General features: G+C 56.0%; 2 protein-coding genes across 5 annotated transcripts; one reads left to right on the top strand and one right to left on the bottom strand.

Annotated features, from left to right (window-relative positions):
* Nucleotides 1-532: 532 nt before the first annotated feature.
* Nucleotides 533-5,524, top strand: LOC104864879 (F-box only protein 6). 4 transcript variants are annotated; one of them, XM_010628135.2, is made up of 6 exons: nt 533-1,128; nt 1,745-2,032; nt 3,228-3,354; nt 3,659-3,832; nt 4,657-4,792; nt 4,883-5,524. In XM_010628135.2, exons 2-6 carry the CDS (start codon nt 1,768-1,770, stop codon nt 5,114-5,116), a joined length of 936 nt encoding a protein of 311 aa, XP_010626437.1. In that variant the 5' UTR covers nt 533-1,128; nt 1,745-1,767; the 3' UTR covers nt 5,117-5,524. The 4 variants fall into 4 exon arrangements, with proteins under 4 accessions (XP_010626437.1, XP_010626436.1, XP_010626438.1 ...); XM_010628134.3 differs by lacking the exon at nt 533-1,128 and having other exon boundaries at nt 1,523-2,032; XM_010628136.3 differs by lacking the exon at nt 533-1,128 and having other exon boundaries at nt 1,524-2,032; nt 3,716-3,832.
* An 89-nt stretch (nt 5,525-5,613) lies between these two features.
* Nucleotides 5,614-10,679, bottom strand: Mad2l2 (mitotic arrest deficient 2 like 2). Its single transcript, XM_010628139.3, has 8 exons — nt 9,595-10,679; nt 9,403-9,521; nt 8,238-8,309; nt 7,685-7,785; nt 6,918-7,012; nt 6,584-6,657; nt 6,049-6,141; nt 5,614-5,717 (listed from the first exon to the last, which is right to left on the bottom strand). The coding sequence occupies exons 1-8, from the start codon at nt 9,632-9,634 to the stop codon at nt 5,676-5,678; spliced, it is 636 nt and encodes a 211-aa protein (XP_010626441.1). The 5' UTR covers nt 9,635-10,679; the 3' UTR covers nt 5,614-5,675.
* Between the last annotated feature and the right edge of the window lie 1,321 nt (nt 10,680-12,000).

Raw genomic sequence — 12,000 nt, 5'->3', positions numbered from 1 at the left:
CGGCCCTGGTCTCCCGGACCGGGGGTAGGGGTGGGGAGGTGGCGCAGGCCGGGTCTCACAGTGGGAAACCGTTTGCACCCCACCACTGCAGAACCCAGTTGGCTTAATTTGGCTTGCAGTGCTTTTAGAAGTTATTAGCATTTCCGCCCTCCCCCCGTTCCCCGGTACCGGGAATCGAACTCAGGACCTTGCACTAGCGAGGCAGGCGTGGCGCCACTGTGCTAAATACCCAGCTTGTGAGCAGTTTTAAATTGACTGATTTCCCCCAATTCCTGTACTTGTGATTGAATCCAGGGCCTTTGCACTGAACTACATGTCCAGACTTCTTTTAATTCAATTTTTTTCCAGGTCGGGTCTAAGTATGTCATCCAGGCTGGCCTAAAACTAGTGATGATGATCCTTCTGCCTCGGCCTCCCAAATACTGGGATTCCAGGCATGTCCAAGCCCGCCTAGTTAGATTTTGATTTTGTTTTTTGGTGGGGGGTTTGGTCCAGGGATAGAACTCAGGTCCTTGTGCTTGCGAGGCAGGCAGTGGCACCACTGAGCTAAACTCCTGGCCCGATTTTATGTTTTTCAAAACTGCTTCCACTCAGACCTTGCCACCGTGGCGGTGCCGGGAAGCTCCCCATCCAGCCATTTCCCACAGGACACAAGTACCTCGCTCATCCGCCTATACTTTTTTCTCTGCTGAAAGCCAGGGTGCACACCCACCCATGTTCCTGGGAGAGGGGCTCTCAGCAGGCTGCTACTTTGGGGGCTGCATCTCAATGGAAGAGCGGAAGAGACCATCAGCTTCCTGTTCCCCTTGTGGGGAGGGAGGGTATCATGTTCCCCTGGTATGAGCAGAAAAGGCTCCTCTGTGTGAGGACCCGGAGCCTGCCCGGGCCACCCCTGCCGCTGAAGTCCCTTTGCCACAGATTCTGCCTTCTGTCTAGTCATTGGGGCTGTGACTGTCCTGGGTGTGGTGCTTCATGTGACTTCCAGGCCACAGGAGCACCTAAGGGGAGGGAAACCTTTTCCCTGCAGCAAACCCTCCACCGAAACACCAGATTTATACTCTGATGGCGAACTCTCACCATTAGAACAAGATTCTCACAGAACCCACAAGCCTTGGCAAAATCTTACAGGTCACCTACTGGCTTCCAAATGAAGCAAGGGGGGCGGTGCATAGTGGTGAATTCCTGTAATTCCTAGCAGTGTGGCAGGCTGAGGCAGGAGGAGTTTGAGCCCAGCCTCAGAATTTAGTGGGAACCTGTCTCAAGATTTAAAAAGTTAAAAGGGTTAAGATGGGCCTCAGAACAAAGACCCTGGAGTCAATCTCCAGTACTGGGGAAAAAAAGAGGCAAGTTTTTTTTTTAATGGAGACAGGGGGTGGGGATAGAGTGCCTGCCTGGCAAGCACAAAGTCCTGAGTTTGATCTCAGTAACAAAAAAAAAAAACAAATGTCCTTAGACTTTAACTTTTTTCTTTTTGTGACAGGGGCTCCAACTCCTCCTGCCTTAGCACCCCTAGTAGGAGTAGCTGGGACTACAGGTGCACACCACACGTTCAACTGTGTTGAATTTTTATTGCAGTCTTCCAAATGTGCACAGGCTGGGACCCCTCCTGCATATGAGAAGGGTCCCAGAGACGCCCCCTATCGCCTCAACTTCACAAGAGGGCACAGGAGTGGGGAGTCAGTCCCTGGGTCCCGAGGAGCCACCTTCCAGGCGGCCAAGGCTCATCCCCTCTGTCCCCACACAGGCTTGTGCCCCCGCCCCTCCGCCATGGCCCCGGTCAGCATCAACGCGCTGCCCGAGAACATCCTGCTGGAGCTCTTCCTGTGCTTGCCCGCCCGCCAGCTGCTGCTGCACTGTCGCCCCGTCTGCAGCCTCTGGCGGGACCTCATCGACCTCGGGACCCTCTGGAAGCGCAAGTGCCTGCGCGAGGGCTTCATCACCGAGGACTGGGCCCAGCCTGTGGCCGACTGGAAGGTCTTCTACTTCCTGTGCAGCCTCCGCAGGAACCTCCTGCACAACCCCTGTGCTGAAGGTGGGCTGAGGTGGGCGGGGGCTGCTGTTGCAGCTGTTGTTTCCCTTTCCTAGACCTCAGGCCTTTGCGCTTGCCGTCCCCCCTGCCTGTTGTGCTCAGAACCCTAACACCTGTCACGTGCCCTTGCTTCCTCAGCACCTCCTGTGTCTAGGGTATGTGCTCCTTGTAGCTCCAGCTGCCACTGAGTTCTGTCTGTGCATTCACAGCCCTCTCGTCATGGGTTTTCTCCTCGGACTCACTAGAATCCCAAGAGTCAGCAGAGTGTGCTGCATTTCCTGGGTGTGGCACCTTGGTCCCAGAGATTCATGGCTTGCCCAGAGATCCTGACTACCACCTTTGAGGTCTAGGCCTGGCTGATGTAGCCTCAGGCCCTCTCAGAGGCCCTGTAGGTGACACCAGACAATCTCCCCGCCTGCCCTAGATTCTGTTCGGGAGCTGCCCAGCCAGCCAGCTCTAGCGCCAGCAGTCTGCACCGTCTGGTGCCAGGCCCCATGGCCAGCCATGGTCAGCCCACGCTGCTCAGGCCACTGTACCCAGGCCTACGCTTGGTTCAGGCCCAGGTCCTGGAATCCCCCAGCAGTTTGGAACAGGGCTTCCTGTGGTGGTTCTGGACAGCTTGGTGGAGAAGCACGGAGGCTTTCCGAGGTCCTCGGAGTTCAGTCTGAAACAGGACCCACCTGACAGATGACCTTCATGGACACAGGCCATGAACTGCTATCCTGGGTCCCCATCTGGTACCCTGAGTATCTGAGTCCTGTCCCAACAGCAGGCTCCCCCAACCCACTGACAAACCCACCAGACCAGACAGGCCTCTGTCCCATCCCCTAGGCTTGTGTCCTGTGGCTAGAAGGAAGTCCCAGCAGCCCTGGGGTCAACACTGTCACGGACCCTTCCAGATACAGCTTAAGAACTGAAACTTGGGTATCAGAGCCCCACGGCAACATGGATGTGAGGGAAGGGTTGGTTTAGCATTTCTGTTGCTTCCATGCCCACTTGAGATCAGCCAGCTGGGGACAGAGTGCTGATGAACCCTGGGTGTCTGCAGCCCCAGAAAGCTGAACACAGCAAGCCCCCATGTCCAAAGTCTCCTCCCAGGCCAGGACTTGGGGTGCAGCCCAGTGTGAGAGGCCCTACATCCAATCCCAAAAAAACACATCGATGGAGGGGATTGCAACTTGGCTTCCGCTCTTTCTAGAGAACATGGAATCGTGGCAGCTTGATGCCAACCAGGGGAGCAAGTGGAAGGTGGAGAGACTCCCCGGGGACCATGGCACGGACTTTCCTGACCCCAAAGTCAAGAACTACTTTGTCACATCCTACGGGTGAGAACTGAGCAGAGCCTGTGCTGAGGGGAGGGAGTGGGACACCTTTGCCAAGTCTCAGGCCAGGTAAGGGTCTCTGGAAGCTGGAGGGAAGCAGTTCCCAAACACGTAAGTGCACTGGGCAGTGGGCAGAGATCGGGTTCAGGTAGCCAGGAGCTGACTGGGCAGGGCAGTAAGTAGGTCAAGGTGTCTACCAGATGCCAACATAGGATTGGGGGTCCCGGGGGGCCTCCATGGTGCCCTGAAGATGAGGCCTGTGGTGTGGCAGTCACAGGGTGCCCCAGGGCCCCTTTGATCTCCCTAGTGCCCTGAGGGCTGCCAGGGCCACAAGAGGGCACTGCACATCACTTCTGGAATGCAGCCCTGCTCCCCACCTCCCCAGCCTGTGCCTCAAGTCCCAGATGGTGGACCTCAAAGCTGAGGGCTACTGGGAGGAGCTACTGGACACATTTCGGCCAGACATTGAGGTGAAGGACTGGTAAGTGGCCTGCATGCCCTCATTCCACATCCTGCCCTCCTCAGAAAACCCACAGCAAGTGCCCACTCGGTGCTCAGCCTGTCATAGAGCCTGGCGGACCTGGACCTGCCCTCCCTCTCCCACCCAGTGCCTGTGAGGTCCCCAGTCTGCAGTGAGGAGACTGAGGCCTGCCAGTGAAGGCCCCTAACAGGAACAGAGCACCCTAGGCCTCTGTGGACTTCCTGGAAATACACCTTCTTGCCAGTGTCTCCTGACTTTCCCGTGATGTTTCTTCTTTGCAGTCCTGGGGCTTGAACCCAGGGCCCTGAGTGTCCAGAACACCTGCGCTGCCACTGAGCCACACCTAGCTCACAGGTCTTTCTTGAGCCCCTACTCTGGGCACAGAACCAATGCAAGGCCTTGGCCTGGCCCACGCAGATCCGGACCCCAGTCCAGCCAGGGCCCAGGCAGCACCATAGGAGAAAAGAACGAGGCCTGAGGGGCACCTGGGCAAGGCTGAGCTCTGTGCAGCCCCCACCCCAGAGGTCCCCACCTGGACATCCCATCCATGGTAATGCACAGGTGACATGGCTGGGACAGTCAGGGCCTCGTGCTCTTCAAGGTCACCTCTTTAGCAGAATTCCCCCCCAAAAGTTGCCCTTTTAGGCCCTGCATGAAGAAATGGCCTTCCCTAGGGTGTGGCAGGACAGAGAGGTCCCTGAAGCAGGCCAGGCCCGGCAGAGAAGCAAGCTCAGGGAATGGAGCCGCTCTGTGTGTGGCCTGCTGCCTGTCTGTCCCCAGGGCCGGCTGGGGGGCTTGGTGCACAGCTCTCCCACCTCCTCCAGGTTCGCTGCCAGAAGGGACTGTGGCTGCACCTACCGGATCCAAGTCCAGCTGGTCTCAGCTGACTACATCACCCTGGCCTCCTTCGAGCCCCCGCCTATGACCATCGAGCAATGGAACGACGCCATGTGGACAGAGGTGAGGCTGCGCCCACCTGCCACCCATTTCTCCCAGCCTGGCAAGCTCCTCGCCTTTTGGCTTAGGAGTCACCTCTCCACCTCCCCCCAGGTCTCCCACACCTTCTCAGACTACCCTCCCGGCGTCCGCTACATCCTCTTCCAGCACGGGGGCCACGACACCCAGTTCTGGGCAGGCTGGTACGGGCCCCGGGTCACCAACAGCAGCATCGTTGTTAGTAACAAGATGACCAGGGAGCCGGCCCCGTCCACCGCTCTGTCCCACAAGGTAGAAGTGAAGGAAGCTGCCCAGTTGCCCTCTCCCCTGAATGCACAGTTGGGATGACACCTGGCCACCATTCGTCCGTCCTCTATCCGAGTCAGCTGGAGGTTCTTCCAGGCAACAGCTGGGCCAGCAGCGGGCAGTAAATTCCCACCAGCTGCCAGAAACCTGTGGTCACACTGGCCATTGCCTTTTGTTATATAATAAATGTTTTCAGTGAAACCAGTCTAGGGTTGGTTGGGTGTGTGGATGGTGACGGGGTGGCACTCTGCTGGAGGAGCAGCCTTCCCAAGTTTACTTGGCTGTAACTGTCCCTCACTCTGGAGACACCCCAGCCAGCCCTGAGGGCACTTTATTGAAATGACTCACAGTATTTGAGACAGACGGTGTTGGCCAGTTGAGCCCCAAGAGATGGGAAACTGAGGTTCCAGTGTCCCTTGCTGCCCTCCTGGGGATGCTTCCTCCATGGAACCAAGTGGACCTGAACAGCCCCGGCTGGGGGTTGGCCCCTGCACAGGGGCAGTAAGAGCACTTGGAGGGGGGACCTGTGGCACTGTTGCACCTGGGTCCCCAGAGTCCAACAGTTGTGGTCCGTGGTCCATCGGCAGGTGCAGGCTGACCCTCAGCTGCTTTTATGAGCTCGCTCTTCCACATAGAGCTGCATCTAATAGAAAGAAATTGTCACAGCAGGGCTGGGTATTTAACTCAGTGGTTCTGCCGCCTGCCTTGCAAGCACAAGGACCCAAGTTCGATCCCCGCCTAGTACCAAAAGAAAGCAATTGCCTCAGCAATGGGAACCACCCAGGGCTCCTGGCAGGCAGATTGCCACCAAAGGTGAGGACAGCCAGGATGGAGGGGAATGGAGGGATGGGAGGAGCCTCACACCAGACATCCCTAACCCTGTCCCCCAAACCTTGAATGGCGAGCCTCCTGGCCAGGCCTTGGCTCTGGGCCCCACCTCTTAAATAAAGATTCTTTGATTCCCTGCAGCTTACCTTTAAAATGTCTGATGTCATGGTTTTTAGGGGTATCAGCCGGGGGTCATGCATGTGGACATCCTGCTCATCTGCCAGGATCCAGGGGAAGTCCTAGGGAGGGGACCACGGCGAGGGCATGTTTGGCTATCCCTCTCCTCCAGAGCTAGGGTCCTCAAAATCCCCAGGGAGCTGCCTACAAGGCAGCTCACACAGGCTCCTCCATCAGGGTGGCTGGGAACCTAACTGAAGTAACAGCCCCCACCACTGACCCAGAAGCTACTGGGCAAGGACCCCTCCCTTGAGAACTCAACTTGGGAAGAGCTAGGATAAGCTGGCAGCCCACATAGGATTCCACCTGGGCTCCTCCAAGCTCTGGGTAACCAGAGGGAGCAATGACCCAGGTGTGTGACCATGTGGTTGATCCACAGAAGCTGTCAGGTGCCGGGCACTAATGTAAGCAGGACATAAGGGCACTGACCATAGGCAATACTCTGGCAACCTGAAACTGTCCTCACCTGCTTCCCTGGCCACCCCTAGAGCAGTCTCATCTCACCTTGATGACCTGGATCTTCTCCATATTTCGAGTGGCAGCTTCTCTTGTATGCACCAAGACAGTGAAGGTACAGCCTGGAGAGGTGGGAATGGGATCAATCAAGGCCAGGCTGCCCCAGGCCTGCATCGGGCTGGGCTCTTCCCCTGTGCTCACTGCCTTGTCAGCCCTGTAAGTGTCTTTCTAGACAAGTGCTGAGGAAATCACAGGCAGCAGGGGCCTGAAGCCGAGGGAACTCTAGTAGGCTTCCTAGAGGAGGTGGTTCTGAGGGGCAGGAAGGGAGAGACTAGCTTTGCACTGCCCAAGGTAACCACAGGGAAAGGAGGGTGGGGCACACCTGGGGGATTGTGGTCCAGGACAGCATCACACACACTGATCTTCAGGATGAAGGCTCGGAGCAGCTGCTCCACGTGGGAGAGCAGGGAGTCAGAGCTGGGGACAAGAAAGGAAATCCGCATCTTGCAGGTGTCCCTGGCCACCAGCAGGTATCCCCACCCCGCCAAAGCTGATCTGGACCTAGGGCCCTGTAGTCCCTCTGAGGGTGCTGGCCAGATACACAATGGAGGAAGGCATAGTGGGCCTAGGATGTTCCATGTGCAGCCAATGGAAAGAAGCAGGACACAGCCCAAGCCTCTTCACATAGCAGGAGACCACACAGTTGGTGGGAACAGGTTGGTGCCAGATTCTAGTACATTGGCCTCACAGGGAGTGCAGAGAGGGAGGGCCACCACACATGTAGCAGGGTCAGCTTCTAGTGTACCATGGACTGGACAATTGTGCCCTGCTCTGCCGCCTCTGGGGTGACATTGGGTAGCATGTCCTTCTTTTGGACCATGGTTTCTCCATCTGTATAACACAAGGCTGGGCTAGTGTTCACCAATGCCAAGATGCTTTGTTGTGCCCAGGAAGGTGTCTGTGTCACCTGTGTGCCATCCACAGCAGTGTGGCCAGCCGGGGCTCAGCCACAAATGGCATGGCTGGTCATCTCTCCTCCCAGGCCTTTACAGAGGGTGTCAGAGGCTGCCTTAAAGTTAAAAGCTCTCTAGCAACAGGGGTCACTCTACAGAGGACACACCAACCAGCAGATTCCTCCGGCCAGCTCACCTGATGGACAGCAAGGGAGGCTGTGTGATCTCAAAGACAAACTTCTCCACAGGTCTATGCTCTTTATCTAAAATCACCACCACCACTTTCTCCACATCATTCTGCAAAGACATGAGTCCCCTTTCCAGCCAGAGCTGTGTGCCCTACAGTCCTACTCCACCCCTCCCAGCCCTCTGCTGCCTGAGACCCAGAGAGCAGGTTGGAGAAGTTGGTGTCTGCACCCTCAGACTGAGTGGTCCAGGCTGGGACAGGTTGGCTGGCTCCCATCCGGGTCCCAGGATAGGGCAGCAGGGAAGTCCCTCATGGCCCAGACAGGACAGAGATATAGTTGGGGGCAGACGGGAGAAAATTCTAGAACCCACTCAGAAATACCCCAATAACCTGGGAGCTCCCCCAAACAGGGCCCATCTGATGGGTGGGAGGGTCTCCAGAGTGCAGGCTTCTGGGTGTTAGAGCTAGGGGACCCCATACAGGCCCAGCATCACCCCATCCCAGAGTAGACCCATGGCACAGATTGGGGGTGACATGGCTAGAAGGCCCTAGTACCCCTCACCTTCTCCAGGAGTGGCTTGACGCAGTGAAGTGTGTCCTGGATGTACTGATTCAGCTCCGGGTGGCAGGACATCTGTCACAACCACATGGCATTGAGGGCAGAGACACAGACGGGATCCATCAACACCCCACATCATCACCTACCTTTGGACAGAAGCCCAGAAACTCTACAGAGGTCTTGCTGCCTGGGGACCCCTTTTTCCATCAGAGGACTAAGAACTGAATTTTTTCCCACAATGGAGAGAAGTTCAAAGTCAAGATTTCAATTTCAACATGAGCATTAGCATTAGGGACCTCCCAAGTCTGAAAAGCCCCACAGTTGTACACAAAGTTGTGTGTATGGAATGTAAATGCGCTATGAGAAAGGATCTCAGAAATTTAATCACAGTTCAAAAATTAAGCACCTATAGAGCTGTGTGATCCCCGGCAAATTACTTAACCTTTCTGGGCTTCATCTGTGACGATCTCATAAAGACAAAGGTTTCAATGAGATAAGAATACAGGGTGGTCGCCCAATAGATGTAAATCCATGTTTCTTTTTCCAACTATTCTTTAAGCTTCTACCAACTTCCAGGATTCATTTACTGTTTACAGAGAGCCTTCTAAGGGACCAGCACTTCCAGGGGGCGGAGAAAGAGCTTCCCTTTCACTGCTTTCTCTGCCTTTTAACCATAAACCCCCATCTAGATTGGATGAGGGGAAAGAGAAAGTGCTGCAAGTTTGCAGGAATCCTCTCCCCCAATTAATTTCCCAGCTGCAGAAGCTCTTTTAAAATACAGCCATGCCTGGGGGCAACTGGAGTACTGGGTCTCTAACTACAGACCAGGGGTTTCCCATCTGCCGGAAGGTGTGGGGGCTGCCCGGCCCTCCGGCTGCTGGGAAATGAAAGTACTAACACCTTTAGGGCTGGGGATTTGGCTCAGTGATTCTGCCGCCTGCCTCGAAAACCCTAACCCTAAGTTCGATCCCGGTACCAAAATAATTAAATAAATACATAAAATCACACCGTCTCCATCCGTCTTCCCAAAACTGTGCTTTAAAATAATAATTAAAAATAAATAAATAATAAAATACACCTTTAACCCGTACTGAGATTCTGGTGCGCCCACTGGACCCAGTCTGGCGCCCCGGACCACACAGGGCCTTAGGGCCCACGTGGTGCTCACCTGCACCGGCACGTTGTATTTCTTGCGCTTCTGGAAGATGCCCACCGGGTAGACCTCGCGCACGTACAGGATCAGGTGCACGGCCACCTCCAGGAACTCGCAGAGCACGTCGGCCACCACTGCGAAGGGCAGACCCGGTGCTCGGAACCTCCAACCGATGCGCACCCCTGCCCGCAGGTGCAGCCTCCCTACCTTGGCCAAAGTTGAGGTCCTGTCGCGTAAGCGTGGTCATCCTTCTTGCCACGACTTGGGGCCGAGGGTCGGGTGGTTCGCCTCGGCGTGAGGAGGCCGGAGCAGGGCGCCCCCTCTGCCCGGATCAGGACAGCTACGAAGGACCCCCACGTAGGTGTCACGGGGGTCACCGCCGCGCCCCGATCTGCCTCAGTCCACCGGGGAGGAGCAGGGACAAACGCAGCTGCGCGCTCAAACTGCTCGCGGCCGCGGACAGAGAAAAACTAAACCCGGCGGAGGAAGTCCCACCTCCTACCCGGCCAGATCCCTCCCCGGAGAGAATCCCTCCCGTCTCCGTTCCCCGGTACGGGCTCCGGCCTAGGTCCCCGTCTGGGTTTGGGTCCGAGCCCCGGCACCGCCGAACCGATAGCTCCCGCCTCCGGCTCAACCCGCGCCCGCCTCGGCGCCTTTCCGTGACGTCCGCGGCTCTGCTCTGGTCCTAGCGCCGCTGTTAACCACGCCCAGTCCCTGAGCCACCCAACCCGGGAGTCCGTAGGCGGAGCCTAATGCTAGACGGGGAGGAGGCAGCTACTGAGCAGGAGTCAAAGGAAGCTGGGGCGGGGCCGGGGCTGTGGGGCGGGCCACGGCGGGGCGGAGCCAGGCCTGGCCCACCGCGACTCCAAGGCCCCTAAATGTGCTGAGATCTCCCTTCGATGTCACTTGGGCGCGACCAGACACCTGTGTGTTTACACCGCATCGCTATGCCTTTTCCCCTCCACTGCGTGTCTCTTGCTTTAGGAGGAGCTGGGAAGGGGTGGGGGTAGTGGTGAGCACCAGGTGCAGGGCACAGCCGGGGATTCAGGGCAGCGACACCTGCTGACATCCTCAGACTCGCATCTGCTGAACCGATAGGGAACCTGATGGTTGGGGGAGGGGACAGGGGAGGAAGGGCGGTACCCTTGGGACGCTCCCATCCCCACCCCGTACCCGCAACCAAAAGTCGCCAGGCTGAACCGCCAAGAGTAAAACTTCCCTGCTTCAAATCGAGCTTGGGGTATGTACCATGTACAGGCGCAAATTCCCTATGACGAGTGCTGCCAATAAATGTTTTGCTATTAAAAATATATATATATCCAGGGCCGGGTATTTAGCTCATTGGCGCCACGCCTGCCTTGCAAGCGCAAGGTCCTGAGTTGGATTCCCCTTACCGGGGGAAAAAAAAAATGGGTGTGGTGGCACACACGCCTGTAATCCCAGCACTCGGGAGGCTAAGGCAAGAGGATCATGGAGAGCTGGAGGCCAGCCCGAACTGCACTGGGGGACCCTGTCTAAAATAGAATCCAAAATGGGCCGGGGATTTGTCTCAGTGGTTCCGCCACCTGCCTTGTAAGCGCAAGGAACCCAGTTCGATCCCCGGTGCCAATAAATAAATAAAATAGAAACCAAAACAAATTACTACCCCTCTCCGTAGTTCTAGGCACTGGAATAAGTGTGTCCATGGGTTATAGCGCTAAATCCTCACGTTAATTTTACCACACAAAAGTAGTTCAATTGTCCTCCTTTTGAAGAAGGAGGAGCAGGAGGTGAAGAGAACCAAATGAAGACACTTACCTGAGACTGTCTACAAGAGCCAGAAGGGCCATCCGAGCTAATGATAATAACAATATTAAAATAATTACCACTGTCAAACTCTGATTTCCCTCATTCTTTCATTAGCTTTGGGGACTAAGTATCCATTTTACAGCCCTGCTTTATAGACGGTAAAACAGATGTTCCCATGCTCATTGAAGTCACACACGTGGATACAATCCCAGCTCCTAGGCCTATTCAGGCACTGGGGCTTCCGGTGATTTAAAGGGCCCCCCCATATTTGACAGATGGGAGATCTAAGATCAGAGAGAGGAATGGGTGTGAAGTCCTGGCAGCAGATCGGAACCAGAAGGCTTTGTCTCTGAGCTCCAGGGACTGAAGAGCTCGTTAAGAGTCCTGTTCATGTGTTTGTACACAGATGCAGCCAGGAATGTGGACCGTTTGCAGCTCATTAGCGGACCTGCAGCCTCCCTCCTCTCACATGCCCTCAATACTCCATCCACGCGCTTCTAATGGGAAGGGAATAAGTAACCTGGCCAACAAAGCCAGGAATGTCCTGGGGTATTTCTCAAAATGCAGGAAATCTGCATGGCCTCCCCAGGGAACCTATTAAACACGGGGCTGGCCCTCTACCTGATCAGAGTGCACAGCAGGGCCCTGGCCCTTTAACAAGCTCCCCAGGGGCCTGGATGTCTGAGAAAGCGTGGGAATCGCCAGAGCAGTTTGCGTTTTGCAACATTGCGGTGCCAAGCCTGAAGGGATGCTGGTTTTGTTTCAAAACTTGATGCAATTGAAAGGTTCCTGGCAGCACAAGTGGGGCAAAGCGGCCTTTCTCCA

The sequence above is a fragment of the Fukomys damarensis genome, unplaced genomic scaffold, assembly GCF_012274545.1.
Source record: "Fukomys damarensis isolate Sample0158 unplaced genomic scaffold, DMR_v1.0_HiC HiC_scaffold_23, whole genome shotgun sequence".
Lineage (NCBI taxonomy): Eukaryota > Metazoa > Chordata > Mammalia > Rodentia > Bathyergidae > Fukomys > Fukomys damarensis.
This window is presented reverse-complemented; position numbering and strand designations above follow the sequence as displayed.